General features: G+C 45.5%; 1 protein-coding gene across 2 annotated transcripts in view; it reads left to right on the forward strand.

Annotated features, from left to right (window-relative positions):
* Positions 1-25,873, forward strand: part of FAT3 (FAT atypical cadherin 3) — a 539,827-nt gene that overhangs the window by 379,917 nt on the left and 134,037 nt on the right. For both annotated transcript variants that reach the window (XM_071218314.1, XM_071218315.1), the window contains one exon: positions 25,041-25,355. In XM_071218314.1, the coding sequence (XP_071074415.1) occupies positions 25,041-25,355 (315 nt within the window). The remainder of the gene's footprint in view (positions 1-25,040; positions 25,356-25,873) is intronic.

Consider the following 25,873-nt stretch of genomic DNA (forward strand, 5'->3'; position numbering starts at 1 on the left):
TTTTCCAACAAGGAAACATTTTCAGGTTCCCGGGGTTAGCGCCCATCCAGCCCACTGCACCGAGATAGCACTGCTTTTGCTGAGGGTGGCAGCTCCCAGGGAAGGGCCCAGAGCATCACTGATTTTGGAGCTGGTACTAGATGAGGTGTGCTCTTGTGGGCTTTTGCTTACTTCTTTGTTCAGGAGGTAAAGTTAGTTTTTTGGTCTGGTACAGGGTGTACTTGATCACAGTGGCACAGGGCAAGGTGTCGGTGCTTCTTTCTCAATCCTACACGTACAAATGAAGAGACTGGCAAGGCGTGAGCACTCTGTAAGTGTTAGGTGTTGTTGTTAGTACCACATGTTTACAGCATGCAGAAAAGAGGCTGAAATTTTAGAAGAGAAAGCAATAAAATGCTAACAGCAGAGAGGTGGATAGAAGGATTAGGTGGCCATGTTACATTAAAAAATTAAATTAAAATTTAATTTAAAAAACATACTTAAAAATATTCATTTGATCTGAATGCCCTCAAGACTGCTGTAGAATTCACAGTAAATTCCCTGTCCAGAATCTGTGAAATCCCAGCAGTTATTGGCGAGTAGTGGGATGGAGGGTAATTTTTACATTTTATTTTCCTGTTTTCATGATTTTCCTATGTTAAGCATTACTGTATAAAACTGATTAAAAATCTGATATTTATATTGGGCTTTGGAGTTTATAAAATACTCTCACATAAGTCATCTCATTTGCAGATCCTTGAAGTTGGCATTATTTCCCCATTTAGAAGATGAGGAAGCTTAGATTTTTAGGGATCCAGGCCAAGGTTACATGTAGAAAGGAGCAGTACAGAAACTCACCCTTATCTCCTGCCTCCAAGCCCACTGGTGGATGCAGAATTTTAAGTTATGGCAATTTTGAGGATGTTGCTTATAGAATGTATGTTTGTCAGTTTTTTATTTGTTTGTCCTTGGAGAAGAGGATTTTGCTCATCCAATCCCAGTCTCCATGTGGAATGCCTGGAAATTTCAGAATCTATTAATATATTAGCATCTGTCAAACTAGAAGCTATTACCTTTTTAAAATTCTGCTGATATGTGGCTTGCGCTGTTGAGCTCCTGCCTACCACATCGTAGGTCCCAGGTCTGGTGTCTGGTGCCTCCTAAAGAAGACAGTGAGCTGGCATGATGGGCAGGCTCCGCAAGCTGACACAGCAAGATGACACAACAGGAGACACAAGAAGAAAAAACTTAATGAGAGACACAACAAAGCAGGGAGCAGAGGTGGTTCAGGTGATTAGGACCTCCCTCCCACATCGGAGGTCCTGGGTTCAGTTCTCAGCTCCTGGAAAGAAGACCAGCACACAACAAACAGACACAGCAAGGGGGTGGCGAGAAATAAATAACTAGAGTAAATCTATAAGGAAAACAATTCTGCTTAGTTCCACAATCAGTCTTTATTTCTAAAAATCCCTAAGAAATCACTATTTGCTTCTTAGATTTATCCCATTTGAGCCTCATAAAGGATAATCTCAATAATGTTACTTTTAAATCATGTAACCCTTCACCTCCCTGGCTGCATCTATATCTCCTTATGCCTAAGAACTAATTAATTCAGTTTTTCTAAAATGACAAGAATACGTTTATCCCATGATAGCTGACCCTCCATTACAAAGTTTGGTTCCAAATCAGATTTATTTTTTGGTGGTCTCTCCCACTGACCCCTGCCCAAACATGCATTTATTGAAGCAAAATCTTTGAGAATGTTAATGGTGCCCTTAGAAAGTCCTTCAGCACAAACTGTTGATCATCACTCTAAACCTTGGTGTTTTATTATTAAAAATGGATGAGGAAACTGATGCTCTGCTTTCCAGTTATTCTCAAACCTATTTTTATCCAGAAATGTTCCTGAAGCGTGGCAGGTGTCACTGGCTCTCCACTGGAGGTGGTTTTCCTCCCACGGGATATTCGGTGATGTTTGGGGGCATTTCTTGGTTGTCACGTGGTAGGATAGGATACTGGTGTACAGCAGGTAGCGGCCAGGGACCCAGGGATGTGCAAAACAGTCCACAGTGCCCGGGACAGCCCCCAACCCAGAGTTCTGCCACCCACAGAGTCAGTACTCCTGCTGCTGAGCAGCCCGCGCAGCCCCGTGGGCGCATCTGCAGGCCCAGTCACCCGTGCTCCCGATCGTCTCCCACTGACCAGCGCGGAGGTGCAGACTAAACCGGGAGACCCGACCCCTCTCAGGCAGTCCAAACTCAGGCCTGTCTTCTCTCTCCTTTCTTGTCACTTTGAGTCCAGGGTAATGAAAGTGTCTTACTCTTGTGCCTCTCTTTCTCTTTCTAGTAGAATTTTACATATGTATTTATAAACATGTATATATTATAGGTGTGTGTTCTATATGAATCATATAGATTATTTAAGGATGGTGCTTTGATCTCCAGTAAATTTTAAGTATGGAATAATGCCTGTACCAAGCATAATGCCAGCTCATACTAGTCACTTCATAAATGCTTATTCAATGAATGACTTTATTTTTGTGTTCAGTTATAGGCCATAGATTCCAGTTGCCTATACTTTCCCATCATGTTCCTCAAAATTACTCTGCCTTCCTACTTCAGGTTTACTTCTCCTATTTACTTCATTCATTAATTTACTAATTATTTCTTCTGCTAGGCCCTGAGAGCATTGTGGGAAAAGCATGAGAGATTGACCCTGACTTTCAGGAGTGAGGAAGCAAGACCTGAGTAAAGGCAATATATAACTAAAATACATGACTGGCAGAGCGCTATGGGAATCTAGTAATAGAAAGATGAAAAGAAAATTCAGCTCAAAGCTGTGTGTACCGAATGCCATGGATTATATACTTTAGATGGATTTATGCTTTATTAGCATGTATCAATAAAATTGATTTGTTTAAAAAAAAATTCATGTCATAGGCGAGGACCTTGTGGGAAGGAAATAACTCCATTCCATGCTCCTGAAGGTAGGATAGGCTTTGAACAGGCATTCCTTTATCATTGCACTCACTCGCTCGTTCATTTACTCAGTAAGCATATTTTGAGTGTCTGCTAATGTGTCCCGAGATACAAAGATGAATAAAATACTCTTCTCTCTAAGAGTTCTTGGTGAAGAAATGGACAGGGCAGCAGAAGTAGCTCAAGTGGTTGAGTGCCTGCTTCCCATGTACAAGGTCCTGGGATGGATCCCCAGTGCCTCCTAGGAAAAAAACAAACAAACAACCCGACTCCCATTGGGCAGCAGATGCAGCTCAGTGGCTGAGCACCTGCTTCCCATGTACAGGGTCCTGGGTTCATTCCCCTGGCACCTGCTTAAAAAAAAAAAGAAATGGACAGTAACTCAACTGTTTTGGACACTTTCATAACCACTATGTTAGGGATCACCGAGCAGGGTTCCTTGACTCAGAAGATGGATGGAGTGGTGATGAGGGATGGTTTCCCTGAGGAGATAACCACTCTGTTTAATGTTTTAAAATACATTTGGAAAATAGACCCAGGAAGAAGACGGAATAGGGCGTTCCGGCAGGAGTAGTGGTGAACAGGTGGTTGCTAGAACCTGGGGGAGGGAAGGTGTGAGGTGGGGCAGCTGACAGTCAGGGCTCGCCTGGACGGGAGCAAGGACTCAGGAACAAAGCTGCACATGACCCGATTTTGAGTGCTGTGTTAGAGAGTTTGGGCACAACTGAGAGCCACTGGAGCAACCAGAACACTTGGTAGCCACTTAGGAAATGATAAAATAGTTCTGTGCTCTGGAAGGCCTGGGGTGAAGGCTCAAGTGAACTTGGCATGTTCTGGGGACAACAGCCCAAGGCTCATTGGAAAGTGCAGGACACTGACTTGAGTAGGTAGATGAGGGAAGCCCACAGTGGAATTTGGTAGTGTTGGTGGTCTCCTACCCACAAAGTACTAGTGTCTTAGTGCCTTGTGTACACAGTGTCCCAGATGGGGAAAGACTTAAGGCCTGATGTACCAGGTGTACAATTATTGTACACTTACTAAGCTGTGGGAATAGGAGGTGGCAATAGAAACAGGAATGAAGAGATGGAGAGCAGTTGTTAGGAGAGGGAACCAGTAATAGAAGAAGGAGAGCAACGCATCTAGAACTCTGCAAGTTTAGGTACATGAGAGCGCGGTGGTCCCGGGTGACATAGTCAGATGTGGTTGGAGAGAGGAGATGGTGAGCCGAGTTACGCTCTAATTTTGGTCTTAGGTGAGAGGGATCCAACAAAAATGAAAAATGTTATTTGAACTTTGGGTGTACTGAAGAAGTTTCTTCAAGAAATTGAAGCTGGAGGTACAGATTTGGGAATCATTAAAATAGAGCAATTGTTTCGAGAGTTTTCTTCATGTTCTTTTTGCCAGTTTTTGAAAGAAGATTTTTCTTGTGTTAGTTTCTCTGGTCTGAAATTTAACAGAGCAGCACTTGTGTTTTTTCTTTGCTATCTGTTTAATAGATGCTTCTACCTTACGAACCAGCATGTTTTCGGTCCTAAAGAACTTCTTTGTGGTAAACTGGCACCTCTGGAAGCTGCGTGAAGTTTCCCTGCCCTCCAGAGCTCTCTGTATTGGTCTGATCCTTTAATACCCAAGAGAACTTCACTAGTTTAATTGTGGGGAATATTGTTAATAATCGAGCCCTGTGTTTCAGAGTCTATCCTCTCCTTCTGGAGAAGTATAATCTCCAGAGAGGAGAGTGAAGGAAGCTGAGGTTCAGTTTTGTGTCATCTATGTCAATAGCCCCCACATATTTGAATGCCTGATTTATCAGGCACTGGACTGGGTTCTGGGGATCCTACAGTAAGTTCTTATTGGGGTAAGCCAAGCAAACAATCACAATACAGTTGTCTGGCACACAAGAGCCCTGGGTAAATGGAACTTTGCACTGGGAAGTGGAGGTAGCCAAGAGAGACAACTCAGTGGAGGAGCTCTGCTGTGAAGGAGGGTAAAGAAATGAGCCAATAGCAGCCAATAAAGACCTGAGGTAAGAAGCCGGTTTTTGTTTTATTTTTTTAGATCGCTAATCTGAAAACATGTTTGTATGCCAAAGTGAATGATGCAGTAATGAGGGGAGAAGGGAAAACGGTGATGCAGGAGAGAGCAGAATCTTGAGTAGCCTTGAGAGGAATCCAAGCTGAGTAAGGAGACAAATGATGAGGGGCGCGGTAGTGGAGAAACGGGAGGGCCAGGCTGAGGGCCTCGTGGGTAACCGCTGTGGTGGAGCAGCAGTGCTGGAGGAGGTGGGCTGGACAGTTAGGAGATGGTGGTCAGAGAGCACTGTCTCTGAAATTGAAATTTTGGAAATGCTGCAGTTATTGGTGACATCGAGGCTAGAGTATGTCTATTACATGTAATATCTGGGAAGTACCTAAGATGATGTTAGAAGCTCGTTCCCTGGTTTGGTTGACAGTGTGATCATGAGCAAAATCTTCATTAAGGACAATGATTATTGTGTTGCATGAAGATTTCTGAAAATCGTAGTAGTCAAAAAGGTTCCGGTACAAAGACATCAACACGGAGTATAAGAGAGTTTCAGGAGCATTACAAAGGTAAACACAGGTGCTGGCTTTTCAAAGAAGAGGAAATATCTGCCGAGCCGGCAGGAGAGAAAGGGACAAGGTGGGTCTATTCCAGAAAGCTGTGTGCATAGGAAAACTGGACATGGCATGCAGGTTTGTTAGGAGATCATGTTGGAAATGCTGGTGAGCAAACGATCATATTTGTTTTACAAACGGTCTCTGAACTTGGGCTCTAGATAAAGCAAAACCCGAGACAGAGGGATCAGCTGTGGCTCAGGCCTAGAGGAGAATGAATGGGTTCGGAACGGAGGTACAGGGACTGGAGAGGAGGGGATAGACTTAGAGAGATTCAGCCAAGAGAACTGGCAGAGCCTCCCGGCTGACCCAATGTGTGGATAAACAGCTGAGGGTACTGGGGTGACACCTCGGGGACGCCCGGTGCAGTTTTGGGTGCGTCATGTCCACCTTAGAACATGCATCTTCGACCCTGCCTAGTGCTGAATGAGGAGCTGGTCTTTTCCAGCACCAGTGCGCGTCTCCTCGATGGTTTGCTCACCCCTCGGGAAGGAGCATGAGCACTTTCAGGTCACTGGAAGGCTGATCACAGCCGTTTTCGTGATTGTGAAACTGAATTGCAGTTAGGAGAGAGTCATCATGGCTGTTCACGCAGACGGCCTTTCCTATTTCAGAAAGAGGGTTTCGCTGTCTTCGGACAAAGTCCTGTGCATTAAGACCATTCCATGAGGCCAGTGTCGTGAAAATCGATATATTTATATATACGGGTTTTTCCCCTCAAATTCTTAGCTTCTCCAGAGGTCTGCTGGATATTCAATCTGTCGTTCATTCTAGATGTGTGTGTTAAACTGAAAGACCCAGAATGCGCACGATGAGTGCTAGAAGGGGTGGCTGGCGGACGGGTGGACGGCAAGGCAGGGGAAGGGAAGGGGCGGAGAGGGCTCTGTTTGCGGGAACAGGTGGACAAGTCTGGAGGAAAATTAGGTTACAGTGATTAGTGAAACACACATGCACACGTTCATTTATTAACACCGCCTGTGTGCCAGGTGCTGCTGGATCCTTACGCACTACCGCTGGGATCAGAGCTTTTGGGTGAGGGGTGGAGGGTCGTGTGCCTTCGTGTCCCCAGTGTCTCACGCAGTGCCCGGCAGCTCGGGGTGCTCTGTAAATGTTTGCTGAAGAGACAAGGAGAGTTATTTCATCAATTCCTGTAAAATCTCTGGGAGGCAGGTTCTACCGTTCCGTGTAACGGATGCGGAATAGTGTCCCCGAGGCTGCACACCCAGGAGCGACGAAGACGCGGGATCCTGCCTCGGGCGTGTCTGGTCCAGAAGTGCCGTTGACCTTTCGGTCTCCACTGCTGGGGAGACCTGAAGGCCCCGTGTTCTCTCACCCTCCTTGGGAGTTGAGTGAGCTCCTCCAGCTCGTGGAGGAGTCTGGTTACTTTGCAGCTCACTTGTGTGTGCCGACGCAGGCATTTCGAGTCCCAGCCTGGAGCTGCCGTTTGAGAAGCATCCCCGGCGAGGCCGAGCTGAAGTGGGCCAGAGCTGGCCAGTCCCGAGGACCGCTCGCAGTCATAGCTTGCAAGGTTCTCACCTGCCCAGATGTGCACGCTGCAAGAAGCAAACCTCTGGAATTCCTCGCCCACCCACCGCAAGATCGCGTCCAGAGAACCGCGGAAACCATTCCCGTGGATCCCATCGGACTCACTCACCTGCCGAAGAGTGAAATGGGGTAGAAGAAGGGCATTTGGAGGCAGAATTGTTAAGTAACAGGCGATAAGTAATGCCAGCTGGACCTTGAGGTGTTTGATCAGACCCACGTCAGTCTACAAGAGAGAAAACCTTGCTTACGAGCCCCCCACCTTCTCGCTGAGCCCCTGCTGCCGGCCGGTCCTGCCCAGCTCACAGGAAGTCCCAGTCTCATTTAGCTGCTCTGATCCATAGAACGTTCACATTATAACAGGAAGTCCTAAATACAGCGACAGCCATACCCTTTTAAAAACGAAAGGGCCCTAGCAGCTGGGCTATAACGTTAGTATCTGATCTGTTTATGTCGAAGACCTGTCACTCAGGTGCAATTTTCCTCACTTCTGGAGTGGTCTTATTTTTTCCTCCTTTCCTATGGTGAAAAGGAGATGGGATCCCCCCCACTCCTGCCCAACTCGTTGATGTCTCCACAAAGCTGGACAGACTTGATTACAGACCTTTGTTGTCATGAAAGACAACAGAAGGTGGGTACGGAGGAAGAAAGAGCCTTAACCGTGAGTTCTTTTTCTGTGAATTCTTTTTCTCTATACCTTTTCAAAAAGGTGGCAGGGTGACATCCTCGTATAGTGTCTTTAATTGCAACTTTCAGAAGACTGAAACAGTAATACGTCACGGAATCCGGAGGCACAATTCAAAATGTTTGGAAAAGCGAACGATGAAGTGTACTGTCAGCAGAGAGGAAAGAAATTGGAATTGCACTTCGTCTGCCTGGCCTACTGATTACACTCTGTAACAAAGAGGATATACGAGCCCTTGATTTTAGTCTGATTTTCATTCATCGAGGGGCCTTTCATTATGAACAGGCTTTCTCTCTGGGTCGCCATGGTCTGAGGACTGGCACAGAATATTTTGTTCTAGTATACTGTGATGCTGTCAGAGCCGAGTAATTGGGTGCTAATCCCTCTCTCCAGCAATCCAGAGGCAGGTTCAGGATCTCACCCAGGGCATCGTGCTTAGCCACAGTCAAAGGGCGTGTGGGTATGTGTGTGCGTGAAAGTTCGTTCATAAAGGAAAACATGATAAAGTCACGGGAGTAACAAACTGTGGTAGCCTGGCCGTTAGATCAGAGCCGATCCTGGTAGGTTCATTTTTCCCATAGGTTGACCAAAAATAAGCAGTCGGAATTCATAGTATATTTCGGTTGGCCTTCTTATTTGAGTGGAATTAGCTACAGTAATTTGAGAAAAACAAACTTCGTTTAGTTCAGAAAACGTGACCCCCAGAGCTCGCGCAGGAGGGAGCCGGAGGCCGCGGCGCAGGACTTGCTCGGCCAGGAGGGCTGCCGACTGGGCCGCTATCCCTGGAGCCGGGCCCCGGGGCTGTGGCTCCTCTCCTGGTTCTGGGGAGACTTCCTGAAGCAGCTGGAGCCACCAGGCTCCTTGTTACACTGGGGGGAGAATCGGGGCAGATAAGCTCACCATCCCATAAACCCGAGTTCTTAAGTTTGAAATCAGTGGGTAAAACCTGTGATATTCTGTGTTCTGTAAGACGTGCGGGTCTTAAGGATAAGCAGGATTTTGAGATGTCCTCTGGACAGCGCTGAGGGACAACTACAAATCAATCATTCCATGAAGATATCAAAATACCACATTTTTGAGTAAGAATTCTGTGATCGCCTTCTGAAAAGAGAAATCAATACTGCAGATTTCTTCATCAGGGCACTTGACTGCTACAATGTGAAGGACACTGCTTGGAGACCCTCGGTTCCCGAGGACCCGGGAGTGGCTTTTTAAAACGGCACCGTGGCAGCGAGATCCCACCAGGAGTTTGTAGACTGACTCCCTTATACCCAGCCCCCAAGTGGAGCTTGTGCCACTCCTCCATCCCTTCACTGCTGGTCAACTGACTACCGTCTCCTTCAGACGGCACGCTCCTTGGGGACAGAAGCCATATGTCATTCTATCTTCATAGTTCGCTCTCACTGTTTTCATGTTGTGGGTCTTGAAGGAATGATCAAACGGTACATCCTGCAGATCAGGAATCATGAATTCAAAGTGTCCCGATACAAAGAGGGCAATACTTTCATTATGGAGACATGGGGCAGTGACGGTACGAGGGTTCTCCCCAGGAGGGCAGGTGAACCAGAGCCTGCGTCTATGAGCTCGCAAGGGCGTTGCACAGCAGCTGGCCTCAGGGCCGCGCTGGGTCTTGGGAGACCTGCTGCTCTGATGCGTGGAGTGAATTTAGGCAAAGCTTTTGACCTTGCTGGGTCTTTCATTTTCTGTCAAACGGGATTAATGTCACTTGCCCAGCTTCCTAGTCAAGCTGTTGGGAGAATCACGAGGTCAGCGATAGGAAAGTGCTCTGAGAAGGTGCTGTGAGTGAGCTAGCCTCAGTAAGGTTGTCGCTAAAATCCCAGAATGTGAAGGGCTCCGGGCAGCTGACCCACCAGGCTCAAAAGCATCACGGAGAGTAGTGGCACAGTTGCACCAAAAGGCAGAAACAGCCCAGGTGTCCTCTGACGGGTGAACGGATAAACTAAAATGTGACATGGGTAGACAATGGAATGTTATCCAGCCATAAAAAGGCAATGACGTTCTCTACGCGCTACAACGTGGACGAACCCAGAAACAGCATGTTGAGGGAATTAGGTCAGACACAAGAGGACAAATATTGTGTGATTCAACTTACACGAAACATCTAGAATAAGCAAAGACAGAGACAGGAGGAGATCAGGGGTTACCAGGGGATGGGGGAGAGGAAATGGGAATTGTTTTAGGGGTACAGAGTTTCTTGTTTGGGTGATGTCTAAGTTTTGGTAATGAATGGCGCTGGTAGTAGTACAACATTGTAAACGTAATAAAGTGAACATTTTTAATGGCTAAAATGGCTATTTTTATTTTATTTATATATATATATCCACAATTTTTAAAAAAAGAAAGAAAAGAAAGAGCTTTGCCCCTTGAGCTGGCTGGGAGCGCGCCATCTGTTTGTCCCTGGAGAGGCTGTATGAGAGGACAGGGGTGCCTCCCAGCCTTCCTGCCCACCAGTCGTGTATCCTAGGCCTCTGACGATCAGATTTGGAAGTCAGGGGACCAGAACCTGGAAGACAGCCAGACCCCATCCCCAGGTAGCCTCCAGCCGCCACCACAGAGCTATGATGCCCATGTATTCTTTGTGTTGGTATCATTTCCAGGGATTCCCAAGGGAGGCAGTGGACCCACATGTCAGGGTAATGCTTGTTCATTAGAGCATGGAAACTGATAAATCATTATGATCGATAGGTATCCTCATCGCCTTTAAGTCTATTCAAGAATCTTTTTTATCATAAGCCTCATGCCAGGTTTGTCTAGTAAAATCTAATCAGTTCAGGAGCTTAATCAATTGGTTCCTTCTTACTACAAGTCTCCCAAGGATATTTTCCATGTATTTGGTGAATTATTTTGTTCAACTTTGGTGGAATCCTTGGTGGACTCTTTTGACACAGCAACAAGGAAAAGAGACTCTTCACAAAGTTACATGTTTAAGGCTGGAGAAGGTTTTTCAGGACAATTGGAGTAAATAACTCAATTCAGCCATCCGTGAACGTGTACTGTGGTGTTACATCTCACCAAATGCTTGGCAATCTCCGCTGCCTCTCACACATTCAGAAACGTGCTTTGGGAATATTTCTCCCAAAGAGATTTTGCCATAAAGTAAAAATAGCTTTGGCTGCCCGCTAAGTAGAGTTCTTAAAAGACACATTCATTATTCATTGCTCACTCTTCTCCAGTGCAGCCCACCAGGGATCTCAGAGGGTTTAACACATTGGTACTAGTGACCTCATCTTCTGAGAAGAAAGCTGGGGGAGAAGAAGGAGAAAATAGGATTGTCCTGGCAATGTCATGTGACCAATGAATAGTGAGTGTGTGTTTTTAAGCACAGGGGCTACTTTTGCCCAAGTGAATATAACACATCATGGGGAGTCATCTTTCCCAGTGATAGTGATAATCATAATACTAAAGAATTATACAGTTTAAGATTGTAAAGCATGATTGTGAAAACTACTGTATTATATTTCCACCCAGTAGGAAAACAGTACTTATTGGAAGTCATTCATTTTAAATGCCTTTTCAATGTTTTTGGTGGGACAAAAATACTATTTCTAGTTTCCAGAAGCACAGCTGAGCTATCTGTACATTTTATTTGACTCCAGGGGCAGTGTGAGCCTCATTATATCTTTCTTGACTTACCACATTCACTGTATTTTGCTTTTGATATGGGCAGAAATTTCCTTCGCCACTGTTTTTACCTAACTTGGGCCTGGTGGTAGGGGCTGCCTGGGTGGGACATAAGGATGAGAAAGCTCTGACTTAGCCGTGTGCCTCCACTTTTGAAAAGCAAAAGTGAAGAATTATTTGAGTCTTTAAATGGAACTTAAACAAATACATGTTGACTGTGAACGGAGAGGAAGTTTTCAGCTTTTAAAAAATACTTATTCAGAAGATTATTCATTCTCTTAAGTTATTGGATTGCTGAATCCCTGTGATTCCATAGCTAGAAGATAATTTAGCTGGTTTTCCCTTAACTCGGGGAAAAAGGACAGAAAACATGTAAATGCTTAAAAACGAAGACTGTTGCATTCTTTATTTTGCAACAGTCATTTAAATTTTCAAGAATTTTTAACAAATGGAGTACTAAAGCACCTGTGTGATTATGTTTTCACATTCTTTTCTTCAATTAATGTCTCCAAGCTTTTTCTTTGGTTGGTTTTATGTTTTATATTTGTGATCTGCTTCATTTTCTGGATGCATGGAGTCATTTCACTGCTAGCATTTTTCTGTCTGAGTTTTCATACCTTTGGCAGATTACTACTTCCATACGTTTCCTTCATCTGTCCCACTCTAGGCACTGGGAGTGGAAAGATGAGAGCTCAAGGAGCTCACATATGTAGTTTTAGGAGAGATAGGCAAATAATTTCAATACAGGCTCGTGGAAATGAGCTAGGTCTGAAGGACCCAGAAGAGGAGCACAGCTGAGCCCTGGGCCAGGGCGAGGCTAACGTTCTCCTGGAAGGCAAGAACTGGGTGCCCATAACACAGGTGTCGTAAATTCACTGTGCTCGGACACGTGCTAAATGTTTCCCAAATATTAGCTACTGATAATAATGTTCACCCTTGAGTTTGTCTTTCTGAGTCTAGTTAAGTCTATTGAGTACTTACATGTACTCTCGTTTGTCCTGTGAAAGTAATTAAGTTACTTTAAATAGCTAAGCTGAACCGTTGTTCTCTCTCAGTGGCTGAATCCTAAGACATCTTTCTCCAGGGCTTTTAATTTTATTATGTGTAAAGAACAAACATTACCTGTTGTGTGATGAACACAAGAGTGCACAGGGTTTTCAATAGCTCGGTTAATGGGATAATGAATAATGTTTGTTTCTAACTAACAGGATATCTACCTAATTTATCCTAATTTATCAGCAATCTAAGATCCTTGTTCTTTACTCAAAAATAAAAATGATATGCCATGAGCAGTAGGAAAAAAGCAGAATAATTTTCTATTCCTGATACTTCTTGTAAAAATCAGAAAGAATTGATATTAGTCCAGCATTCATTTTGTAAGAGACATTGCAGTAGATGCTACAGATACAACGATTGATACAACATGTACCTGCCAACAGCGAGCTTACAAACTAGTGAAATGCAAGGGGATTCATGACAGACATGCAACAAGTAGCTATGTAATTGGTGACACACTGTACAAACAAGGTCAAGGGAAGCATAAAACGGAGTCATTCTCCCTGAGCATGATGTCAGAGAAGGCAACAGCAAGGGGCAGGTAGGGTGGCCTTGGAGGGTTTCGTAAGAACTACAAGAATGAAACTGTTAGAAGTAAGGGAGTTCCACGCAATGGGAGCCCAATCAAAGCTGCTCGATGTGGAAAACCAAAAGGACAGTGAGGAGGCTGAGGGGGGAGCCTGCCCTGCCTGCCTCTATACGCTCAGGGTCTAAGACACTATACCTTCAAGGCTCTGGGAAATGGGTGTTGAATCAAATGATCTGATTAAAACTTTAGGTATCGAGTGGAGAGAAAGTAGAGTCTGAGAATCGCCTGGTGAACATGTTGTGTCGGTCCTAAAGAATCTTGAATGTCAGTGCTAATGAGTGCGGCCTTTATCCTGTAATTAAGCTGTGCTCCCTGAAATATCGGCTCTGAAGGAAGTTAAAAGGAATCACTCAGCAGAAGGGTTCTGCCATCACATAAGTTTGGGAAATGTTGGTTTAAACAAGTGTAAGCCTATTTATTTGCTACTCTGCCCATGTGCATTGCAAAGCTCCAAGAGGGGTCTGTCTTGCGCCTCAAACTTCTAGAATCCTGGACCCTCTTGCAGGCGAGCGTCTTGCAGGACTGATGTTCTCCACCACACCCTTGAAGAAATCTGCTCGGAGCAACCAGGAGCCATTAAAGCCCTGGCAGCAGGGGCCTGGCATGGCCTGCCTTCCATGGTAGCAGACCCTGCCGTTCTAAAGCAGGCCTGGGGCTAGGGAGGCAGGCTGAAGCCAAGAACCAGAGAAGGGGACCAAGAGAGGAAACTGACACTTCAAAAGCAGAACTCACCAGGGATGAGTTACGGGTAGGCCCCTGCGCAGGAATGCGTGAATGTTGAGGCCTTCGTTTTATTTTAGGCTTCCCTTAATTCTTCTAAAACCAGACAATCTGATGCCGTGATTCCTGAAGAAGGAATGACAGATGTGTAACTCTACGGCTCTGAACACCCTCTGCCAAGAGCTACGGTCTTGCTCCACCACACATTTAGTTTACATACTATCATTCCAGAGATAATTTCACCAAGACCTTGAACCAAGGGTTACGAACTCCAATGTCTACAGAGCCCACTTGGGATCATAAATGAGTAAAGTATGTAGTAGGATGTGGTTTTGCATATTGAATTTATAGGAATATTCTTCACATATATAAAGAAATATACTCTCTTCCATTTCTCTCTAAATATGTAATCTTCATATTTTATAACTTTTTTAATCAAATTTTATTGTGGTAACATATTTATATAATATAAAATTTGACATTTTAACTGTTTTTAAGTTCCTAATTTAGTGACATTAATTACATTCACAATGTGCTACCATCACTATCATCCATTACCAAAACTATTTGATTGCCCCAAACAGAAACTCTGTACCCATTAAGAAATAATTCCCTCTTCCTCCCTGTAACTTTTGATCTACTTTCTGTCTTACGAATTAGCTTATTCTAGATATTTCATGTAAGTGGAACCACAATATCTGTCCTTCTGTGTCTGGCTTCTTTCATTTAGCTTAATGTTTTCAAGGTTCATCATATAGCATGTATCAGCACTTCCTTTTTTTGGCTGAACAATATTCCACTTTTGTAGCTACAACATTTTGTGTGTCCATTCATCTGCCTGTGGTTACTTGGGTTGCTTCCACATTTTTGCTATTGTGAGTAACCACTTTTGATAGGAACATGGATAGCTAGAGACATAATAAAGAGTAGTGGGCTGGATAGTCTGACTTTTCAGGAGAAGCTGAGAATTTAAATTTTTATACAGAATCTCTGTTTTTAAACATTGCCACACCATTTTACAATATACTCTGTGGGCCAAACAAAAGCATACCTCTGGGCCACCAGTTCATGATCCTGCCCTTGTCCATATGTGCTCTGGTACATACACATGGGCCTAATTTAACTTGGTAGATTTAAAATTCATATTTTCAGGTAGTCAAGTTGTTAAATGGCCTGCTAAGTTATACTGCAAACCCATGCTTAATTGCCAAGGGGGAAGAGAAAAGCCGTGTTTCCTGGGCTATAATTTTAGCAGTGTCCTTGTTTTGCATTAAAAGTAAAGACAGTGCCAGATGTCTGGAAGCGGTGGAAGTGCTAGTGCTGATCCAAATAGCATTGGTGGAGCTAAGGCTCAAGAATCTGCCAGGATAAAGCGAACATAAACTGTGAGGTCCAGTGCTGGAAATGAAGGAGAAGCGACTAACGTGTGCTTTCCTTGTAATCCACACCTGATGGATTTCCTTTCACCAAGAGGAGAACATAGAGTAGTATATTGACGAAGGCCTTGATATGGGGGGAGCTGTGAAATAGTTCAGGGAGATTTAGTCCCAGTGCTAACATGATGTCCCATCTTGGTTCATGTCAGAACTTTCTTAATGGCCCACATGTGAGCACATAGATTGGACCCATCTGTTTGAAAGAGGGAGTTCGCACATGTGCGGTAATCACCATCATTTTAAAGAAACTTTGAGAAGGTGTTTAGTTCCCGCTGATAGGGAAGATTAGAATCAAGCAAGTTTTATGAATAGAAAATGATGAGCAGATGATACAAGGAAATGGAAATGTGATGAGATTAGTAGCTGATGCATACCTCTCTGCAGGGAAGAAAAGCTTTAAGAGATGTCAGGCTGGGAAATACTTTATTTCCTGAAGTGCAAAGAAGAGATTTGGACAAAGCTGTAATATTAGCAGCCACTGCCAAAGTGAGCTGGTCAAGGGTCTTTCTTAAAAGGTGCCTTTTAGCAGTTGCTCGCTCTAAACATGGTGAGGAAAAGATGGCTTCATTTTCCTGAGATGCAAGCTTTACACATGCTTTCACGCGGCAAATATTTATTAAGTGCCACCTACATGCTGGTCCCTGGAGAGCCTCACAGATGTGGAGTCAGCAACCTGCAGAAAACAGACACAGGTTCTCCGCGAGCTGCCCAGGCGGGATTGTGAGACATTTTCCCCCCAGCCTTCCCAATAATGTGACATCGTTGGTAATCAATCAGTCAGTCTCACAAAAATGGGTACTGTGACTCCTCAACTCCAAGACCCAAGTTCCATTGATCATGGTTTCTCTGGTTAGTGCCTTTTCAAGAATTTATTTGAAAAACTTTCTGAATCACAACTCAGCACTAACTCATCAGATCTCTCTATCTTATTTCCTATTCCAATGGATGGGCAATTATCACATTTAGTGAACAGATTTTCTTGTTTGGGTGCCTTCCCTTACACCCCATTCTCCAGGAAGCTGATCCACACTGTCTAGATTCACCTCTTCCCTGGAGCTTCCCCACCTGCCCTGCTTTCTTGTTTCTTTCCTCCCCTTCTTCTCCTCCCTACCGCTCTTTGTTCTTTAATCCTTCCTTCTTCTCTTCCCTTTCCTTTTTCCTCTTTCCTTATTTCAGTTGGACCCTATTCCCTTACCAAATAAATGATTCCATAAATGTATTCAACATAGTATGCATACATAGTATGTGTGCATCTCCTGAAATATCTGATTTACTGGAACTGGAAATAACAGGGACATGACTATTCCACAGTACACAGAGAAAGTGTCCCTCAACTGTACCTAATGGTTAGCAGCAGGGGATGGGAAGACAGGATGGAAGTTGCTGGAATACCTACCCATCTCCAGCTGATTTCTCAGTGACAAATTATAGGCCAGATAAAAGAAACCTCACATAAAGAAATGCAGGACATACGATTTAATGATGGATTCTTATTTCTTTTTCTCCTTGGAAACTTGGGGCGACCCTGTACATTAATTGTGGTTCAATGATTTGACCGTTTAGGTAGTTAATCTTCAAAAATTGTTTCTGCTTTAAGACCTACCCTTTAATTTACTGTTTGCTCATAGTTTTCTTTCTACAAATGGCAGGAACACATGTCTTCCAGGAATGCAGTAGTCTGAGCCCCTGGGCAGAAAGGTATGAATTCCAGTCACAACCTGTACATCAGCTCCTGTATATTCTTTGAGAAGGTCAATTCTCTGTCCCTCCACCTGTGAAAAAGAGATAAAGTTGTTTTCAACCTCTCTGCTATCTTGGGAGGATTATGTACTTAAAGTTTGTGAAACATTTTGAAGATAAAAGAACTACAAATAATACCTACTCTAAATGCATTTCTTTCTCTTTTTTTAAGTTGGGAGCTAAGCATTCTGGAAAATAAACAACCTAAATGAAAACCTCACCAATCTTGAAATCACATATATATAACCTATAAATATATATTCCTATATGTATATTCTTATATGTCTGTGTATAGGGATTTATGTGTTCAGACCACCTCTGAAGCTCAAAGGGTAGTTTAGGACAGGGGAAAGGTGGAAGTTATTGCTTAGCAGGGTGTCTTGGGCAAAGCAGCTCATCTGTCTAGACCTGTTTCCTCACCTGCAAAATGAGTGGATTAAACCAGAATGATGGCCGAACTCCCCTGGACACTCCCGTTCTCTGTTAGCTGCCTGGTCACTCTGTGCTTTGCTGAATATGACAGAGGTGAGGAGAGGCAGTGCCCCCTCCCTATTGTGGCAGGAAAGTGCTGCACGGGGATCCCTGCCTCCATTCCCCTCCCACCCGTTGGCCAGGAGATGGGGACCTGAGCGCCCGTAAACAGCGACACCTGTGCCGGCCACCATCCTCTTGAAAGTAGGGGGTGAAGCTAGGTGGGCGTCCTCACCAGAATCACCGCTCCAAGTCACAGCGTCTAAGGCCCCGCCACAGAGAGTGTGTCCCTGGGTCAGGAAGCCCTCCAGGTGAACCACGTGAAGATGCAGGTCCACAGGAGCAGGCTGCACACTTGATGACAAGGACCGAGGTACAGGGCTTCCCAGCCTCTCTCCCACCGTGGCGCCCGCAGACAGTGCTAATACCTGTACGCTCTAGGTAAAGCCGACCCTGCCAGAGGCGGCCAGCCCAGAGGTCCCGCTGTACGAGGTCCCGTCCTTCCAGCCAAGGGTGAAGAGATCAGTGTCGCTCTTTGTCACATGGGGTTGGAAGCTATGCCTTGCATTAAGTGGCTTTATCTTTAGATTTCTTCCTTGTCCAGAACCTGGGTCCTGAGACTTTTGATAATGGAAGGGGGGTCACTCGTTGTTTAGAAGAGAATCAGGTGTTTAATCGCGCGTGGCAATCAGGAGAATCAGAATTGAGGTACTGAATACATGGGAAGAACAAGGGGCATTGCCAGGGTAGAGAAGCTATGGATGCAAAGACACGCGGTATCGGCGGTTTCACTCTAGAATGTGGAGTAACCTGCCTGGGCAGTGGCAGATCGATGGCCTGGCAACTCCATCTGGGGAAGAGTCTGAGGCCACATCTCGTCACAGGTCCCACTGTGGCCCCTGGAGCAGCCGGGAGCCCACTTGCCACACACTCGCCGTCCTCGCCCAGCAGGTGCTGAAACTAAGGTGCTGACTCCAGTGGAAATGCTACTGGATTTCGTTTAGGTTCTTTGACTATGCTGAGAAATGAATTTCAAGAGCGCGTCAGGTGAGTTAGGCCAGTAATTTACTCAGGTAAGGAGGGACGAGAAATGGGAGAATAACAGATCATGGGTCCCAGGTAGAGAGGAAGGGCTGAAAAGTGATAGAGGGCTGATTCACAGGCTACAATTCCCCATTGTAGGTTATAAACACCCAGGTTTTACTTGTGTGACCACATGGCAGAGAAAAAACGGCAAGAGCAGGGCGCAGAGGGCAGGCCAGGGGTGCACGGGCGAGAGAGGAGAGCGCTGGTTCAGGCCCCGCTTGGCTCTTTGAATGGTTAATTATCCTGCCCCTTTGCTAATGGCAGGGGAGGAGTTCCAGCTGTTTGCTGTTTTGATTGACTACCCCACCCACCAATCCCTGAGAGGGCCCAGTGATCTAGTCCTCGGGGACTATCCGGGCTTCTCCAGGATCCAGAGGAAGTCTTCTTCTGAGTAGCAGGCCTTGGGGAGGGTCCCGCAGCGCCGTCTTGGGGTTGCTGATGTCCACGTGGGCTTTCTGCCAGGTTCCAGATCTGTCTGTGGATTCCTATCTTACTAGCCGGCTTCAGAAGGACACGTTGGAGCGGTCTCCACAGCAAGGAGACCTGCCCCCTGGAGCGGCCAGCACTGAGGTGGGAGGCAGCAGGGCAGTGTGAGCTCACGGCCCGCAGCAGCCTGGCACCCGGCGGACTTGTCCCCTGTGCCTCCATTTCTAACCGGTGGTGTAGCGATAATCACCCCACCTTCCCCGCCTGGATGAGGATGCAGGGGTTCATACTTAGAAGTCCCCAGCTCAGCTTCTGCACTTGGTAAACACAGAGTGCCTGGTAAAGAAGAGAGAAAACAGGCCCACCAGCCCCTCTCTCCCACCTACTCCTTTCTCAGGCAGAATCATTTTCGTGCTGAGAAAGCAGAGCAAATTTGGTGAAGCTGTGGCTTTGTAGCAAAATAGTAGGCCAGCACCTAGCTGCACCAAACGGGTTTGCGTTTCAAGTTTTGGGTGATAAAGAAAATTGCAGCTATTACCTACAACCCAGTGGCAGTTTATTTAGAAATTGAGGAGAGTAAGAAAATGCCAGAAGACTGGAGACAAAGATGGTGTGAATTTTCCAAAGAGGGAGAAGGCTTCATTCAAGGAGTACAAACTAAGAGCTTAATAGTGCTCCAGAGCCCCAGCCTGGAATACGGGGATTTAAACAGATGGTGGGCAGATGCTTCTGCAGAGGCTGTGCAGTGCAGGGAGCGAGCAGAAGTTAGGACTCCAGGCTAAGTTCAGCACAGACCCGTGCGCTGTCACTTACTGGCTCAGTGGCCTGGCAAAAGTGACTTCACTCCTGAGTCTTACCGTTTCCAGCTGCAGAATGCCATGGCAATGCCTGCAGGATTCCAGTGATCGGGTGTAAATATTCGAGCCGAGGATTGAGCAAAGCGGGTGCCCTGGGTTGAGTTGTGTAGCTGAAGTCCTTGGACCTAGCACCTCAGGATGTGACCTTACTTGGAAGGACGGTCCTTGAAGGTGATAGCTGAATTAAGGTGAGGTCATGCAGGAGGACGGTGGGCCCTGACTGGTGTCCCTCTAAGAAGAGTCAGGAGAGAAGTCGGCCAGGTGGCGATGGCAGCAGAGCCTGGAGCGCTGCTCTGCGAGCCAAGGCGCGCCAGGACACCGAGGCACCAGCAGAGGCAGAGCCCGGGAAGCGTTCTCCCCGCAGGGGCAGAGCGCACAGCCCTGCTGACGCCTTCATTTTGGGCTTCCAGCCTCTGGGACTGGGAAACAATAGATTCCTGTTTTAAGCCGCACAGTGCGTGGTACTTTGTTAGGTGGCCTCGGCTCCCTGAGACACCAGGCGTCAATGAGTGGTGCCACTTAAGACCCGTATGGTCCACTTACGTGACACCGCTTAAGGCCCAGAGCGTGAGGGTTTGGGCCAGGGTTCAGCAAACTTTTTCTGTAAGGGCCACATAGTAAATGCTTGAGTTTTGGCCTTAGCTACTCAACTCTGCCTTTGCAGCCTGAAAACTGCCATAAATGATTTGCAAGTGAATGGGAGCAGCCATATCACAACAAAACTTTGTTTATGTAACCAGTGGCCAGATTTGGCCCCTGGGCCATAGTTCTTTCATGGTTTAAAACCCAACTGCCCAGTATAAAATATAAGGTTCTGCATGATGTTGGAGGGGATTGTTGTTATGGGAGGAGGGGGGTGAGGGGGGTGGGGGGTGTATGGGGACCTCTTATTTTTTTAATGTAACATTAAAAAAATAAAGACAAAGAAATTAAATATATATATATATATATATATATATATATATATAAGGTTCTTCAGGACCTAATATATATATATATATATATATAAGGTTCTTCAGGACCTCACACAAGTTCTTTTCCTTTATTTCCAAAATGGGTATAATCATGGTACCTGTTACTTGTTGTAATAAAGTAGACAATGTATGTACTGGAGCTTGGTAGATAGTGAGGTTCTAATACATACCACCTTTTATCATTGCGATTATCCCAGCAGCCTGGAATAGGGAGCCAAAATTTCTAGTAGGATGAAATTTAATAGACACAAATATAAAATCCTGCACAAAGGCTCCCAAAGGGAAACCAGACACTTAAGTTTATTGCTTTTCACAGGAAAAAGCCCTAAGTGGTTTAATTCATTCGTATCACAGAACTGTGTGACATGGCTGCCACCCAAAATCAGCATAGACGTGTACTGGGTGGATAGGTGTCTACAACAGTGGGGGTAGTTTGTAGGTCTTTTCCAAGTTTCATATGCTCCTGTTCTTTCCTGGCCATCGTATTTTAAGAAGGAAGCTGGTATTTAGGAAAATATCTGGAAAGAGGTGACCACTATGTAATGAATGACTCCATCTGTGATTTGATCTTATTACTTAGCGTTTTTCAATCTCAGGTGTGAACGCTCAGCTCTTTTTAAGGCTTTTAAGAGTATGACAGTTTTAAAACACAGCCCCCAAATTATGTGATCCTCCTCCCATCTAGAGGTGGGCTTTATTGACCCCTCTTCTTGCACAATAGGATACAGCATAAGTAATGAAGGCTGTGCCGGCTTTGGGGTCCAGACCTTAAACTGGCAGCTTCCATTTCCTGTCCTTTAGACGCTTGCTCTTGGGACCCCGACACCACGTGTGAGGTGTGCATAAGCATCGCAGCACACGGCCCTAAGGGAGGTCCACACCAGTGACCGCCGTCGGCCGACTGGCCTGCCAGGGGACCGCAGGCCCAGATATATATGACGGCAATTGCCTGAGAGACCCCAAGTGATGCCTGCCCCGCTCAACCCCTAAACCTGAGAGATGACTCAGACATGATGCTTGCCTCAGGTTCCACAGCAGGAGATACCTCGGGCAGCGTGGGAGGAGAATTGGTATTTTCTGCATAGGGCTTTTTTTTTTTAGGTTTGTTTTTTTTTTTTTTAATTTTTAAAGAAGCGTTAGATGACAAATGTTACATTAAAATATAGAGGATTCCCTCTACCCCACTCCCTACTCTTCCCATGCTTTTCTCCGTAAGCAAGGCAGACAATCTCAGGAATTAGGCACCGTCAGAGGGCCTTCCTTTGGAATATATGTTCCCCAGTGTAACACAGTGAGACTCACTTGCAATTTCCCTACATATTACTCTTCTGCCGCTTTTATTTGAACCTATAATTAGCTCTGTACTCATTAATTATGTGTCCCAGAGACTTAAATCTTCTGGCTTCATATGCCAGTAGAGCCCTGAACCTCCTGTTACAGCCAACACTTGCTCTCCAGTTCATTGGACTCACCCAGGACAACTAACAAAAAGATGGCAATGGACAATGCCCATCCCAAAAAACAAAGAGTATCTACAACTGCAAGCAAGACAGTTCCACCCATCTGTGCCATGGGATCCAAGCCCCGTCTAAGTCAGAGAGAGAGACAGCACCACCCCCAAATCCTCTAGACTGAGGAATGAACAAACATAAGGCAGGAATGCAGCTATGGACTAAAGTAGACATTATTATCCTAGCAATGGAAGAACTTGTCTCATTGATATCAAGGCAGGGGCCACCAGAGGTTCTGGGGGAGGGAGGGGGAGGGAGGCAGAATTGGTGTCTTGCAGGACATTGGATTTGGACTATCCTCTATGAGACTGGTCCTGAGCAGTGTGGCAGGGGAGACAGGCAGGTGGGGAGATGCACGTGAGACACAGCTGCTGTTCTCCTGAGTCTGGGTCAATGCGGACACTGAGTCGGGGCTCTGGGTGGAAATCCAGGACTGGTGTGGACCAGTGTGCGCAGGTGTGGTGTCATTCATAGAGACAGTGCCTTAGGAGATTTGTTATTTTAGGGTATTGGGGTGAATATGAGAGGGTCAAAACATAGATTCCTAGTGAACGGCTGGACATAGCTATTTGGAGATTGGGAAACACGGCTGGGGGTTATCAGTACTGGTGGTAGGTGAAGCCATGGGTCAGGAGATGGAGGAGTGATGGTAAAAGGGGTGGGAAGGGCTGCTTGAGCTATGTTGTAGAGAGCCCTGAAGGGTCCAGGGAGGCTAAGACTGGCTTAGCTAAGGACGTTGTCCAAGGAGGGCTTGGGGTAGAGTCTTTATTCATTAAGCATTGCAGAGCATTTTCTAGAAGGCTTGACACAGGTGAGAGCAGTGAGCCAAATAGGCACAATCTACCTTTACCCTTACACAGCTTGTAAATGGTAGGTGGAAAAGCACGAATCTAATTGATTTCCAGTTTTCACAATAGTACGAGCTGCAGACTGAAAGCGGGGTGATTTAAGAGTGCACAGTTGGGTGGAGGGGTGGGCCCATGGTCTGTGAGGTCAGAGGAGACATCCCGAGAAAGTGGCATTTCACATCGACCTGACAGGCGAGCTCCTGGGGGAGGGAGCGAGAGTCCGGCCAAGAGCGCCCTCTCTTCTGCAGCTGCTTGGCCCTGAAGCAGCAACCAGAACTCCATCCTGGAGCCCACTGCAGGGCAATTATCAACCAGCAACAAGGAGGTGATTTTTGTGCATGGTGAACACCGTGACTTGATTGAAGACAGATTTGGAAAGGGCTCTTCCAGCAGAAGAGAGAAGCAGAGCACTGGAGCAGACATGAAATCAATGTGTTTGGGTCAACACAGCTCACCTGGGAGTAAAACATTTTAATTCAACAGCAGCCTTGAACAAGCCTTTCCAGAACTCGGCATGCCCAGGAATTAGATCGAGTCCAGTCCAGCCTTGGTGTGTAGTGGCCCTGACATGTTTTGAGAAACACAACAAACCAATTGCGGAAATAACCTTATAAGGAAAGAATGTTGTTTGGTTTTTCAAAGAATGCAAGAAATCCTATGAAAATTTATATTGTCCATTAAAAGCCATCCTCCTAGGCAGCTTATTAGAGGAAATAAGCTAGATTGGGGTTCCATTTTGCAAAACACCTTTGTTTTCCCATATTTTTGCCTTTTTATTTTGTTTAGGATTTTTTTTCAGTTATTCCTGTCAAGTTGCTTTATTAGGTGAAAAACTGTTTAACGGTTGTTTTTCTCCCATTGAGGTGCATCTTTATGGTCCTTCCAGGCTCCAAATATATTTTGGAGTTATAAGCTGCATTACTCAAGGTAATGATTTAAAGAATAAGTATAAATTCTTTCTGGGTTTTATGATTAAACAGAAAACTAAGATTGCCAAAGGTTCAGTGCCTGGATCTAGCAGTTACTCTCTATGTGCTCTCTAAGCCTCTGTTTTCTCATCTGTGAAATGGGGCTAAATAAAATTGCTCCACCTACTGAAAACCTGTTTTAGAAAGTAAACGAGATAATTGTGCATGAGAAAATGTTTTAACCCGTGTCCCACCATCGGCATGGTTATCATCACTGCAACCAGCAAGAAAATTATTCTCAGTAAGATTGGCAGACATCTTATATCTGCCGTGCAGACGCTTTCCACAATGTGCTTTTCATTTCCCTTCCCTATTTCCATTTTCACAGCACGCGTAAGAATTGCGTCTCAGAGATGTGAGGAGGGGTGTTTTTTTTTTTTGACTGCCAGAAACATATTTTCACTGTCAAATGTACTTACGACCAGCCATCTAAATTGTGAAGCACACATTACAGTTTTCCTTTTGTTCAGTGACAATGTAAACATCACAACTTTTACATGAAGATGGAAAATACAATGAGTACTGGAGGAGTTTTGATGGGGATAGCACTGGCCAAGGATTAGTGGAAACACCTCAGGGTTTTTACAATTATAGCAGTGTTCTCTGTTTCTTGGGGGGTTGTTGGCATATGTTATAAAGTCAGTCCTATTTCTACTACCTCGCCACTCCATGCCACAATCAGTTCCATCTCCCTCCTCCCCTTTCAGCAGTGATTTCCATTCCTGGGTTTGGGGCATCCCTCATTTTACCCATAAACTATGGAAAGTTGCATTGATGTGAATTTCAGGAATAGGAAAAAATGCCCACGTTCACAGAGTAGAGCTTTTGTGGGGTGGGCAGGGAGAGGAGGGCGAGAACAGTCTCTTTCCTTTCTGACGGCTCTTTCTTTGACCACTCAGGTGACCGTGACCGATGGAGGCTCCTCTCCAAAACAGTCCACTGTTTGGGTGGTGGTCCAAGTTCTGGATGAGAATGACAACAAGCCCCAGTTCCCAGAGAAGGTCTACCAGATCAAGTTGCCAGAAAGGGACCGAAGAAAGAGGGGAGAGCCCATTTACAGGGCTTTCGCCTTCGACAGAGATGAGGGCCCCAATGCAGAGATCGCCTACAGCATCGTGGATGGGAACGATGACGGGAAGTTTTTTATTGACCCCAAAACTGGGACGGTCTCCTCTAGAAAGCAGTTTACAGCAGGGAGTTATGACATCCTAACGGTAAGATCTTCTGAACCACCATCTCAGTAGTGGGGGAACAGGTTACTTTCTTATTCATGTATATTCCTTTGAGCAACACATCTTTAGAATAAAATGCAAAACGACGCAGCTCTGGAAGGCTACTTTCTGGGAGGCAAGTACAGGTGACAGCTCTTGAGTGTTTTGGTGACATTCCATAAATAGTGAAATGGTTTCCCGAGGCCCAGTCCACACCCCGCTCCACCATACTCAACCTCACCTGCCATGGCCCCTAATCGTTCTTAAGGTACTGAGCACAGATGTGAACCGAGGCAGAGGAACAAGAGGGAATGCCCGCCAACCACTTGGAACAGGGATCGGCCTGTCCCCAAGACTTTCCAAAGAAAACAGCTCTTCTAAGTATTGATAGCATGATAGAACAGGAAGTTGGCTGCGTTAATTGCGAAACACAAATCACAACTGAACAAAGCTATGTCTACTCTGTAAAAAGTGAAAAATTCAAGTAAAGAGTTACTTTTTCATTAAGTTAGAAAATTTTA

Source organism: Dasypus novemcinctus, chromosome 10, assembly GCF_030445035.2.
Source record: "Dasypus novemcinctus isolate mDasNov1 chromosome 10, mDasNov1.1.hap2, whole genome shotgun sequence".
NCBI lineage: Eukaryota > Metazoa > Chordata > Mammalia > Cingulata > Dasypodidae > Dasypus > Dasypus novemcinctus.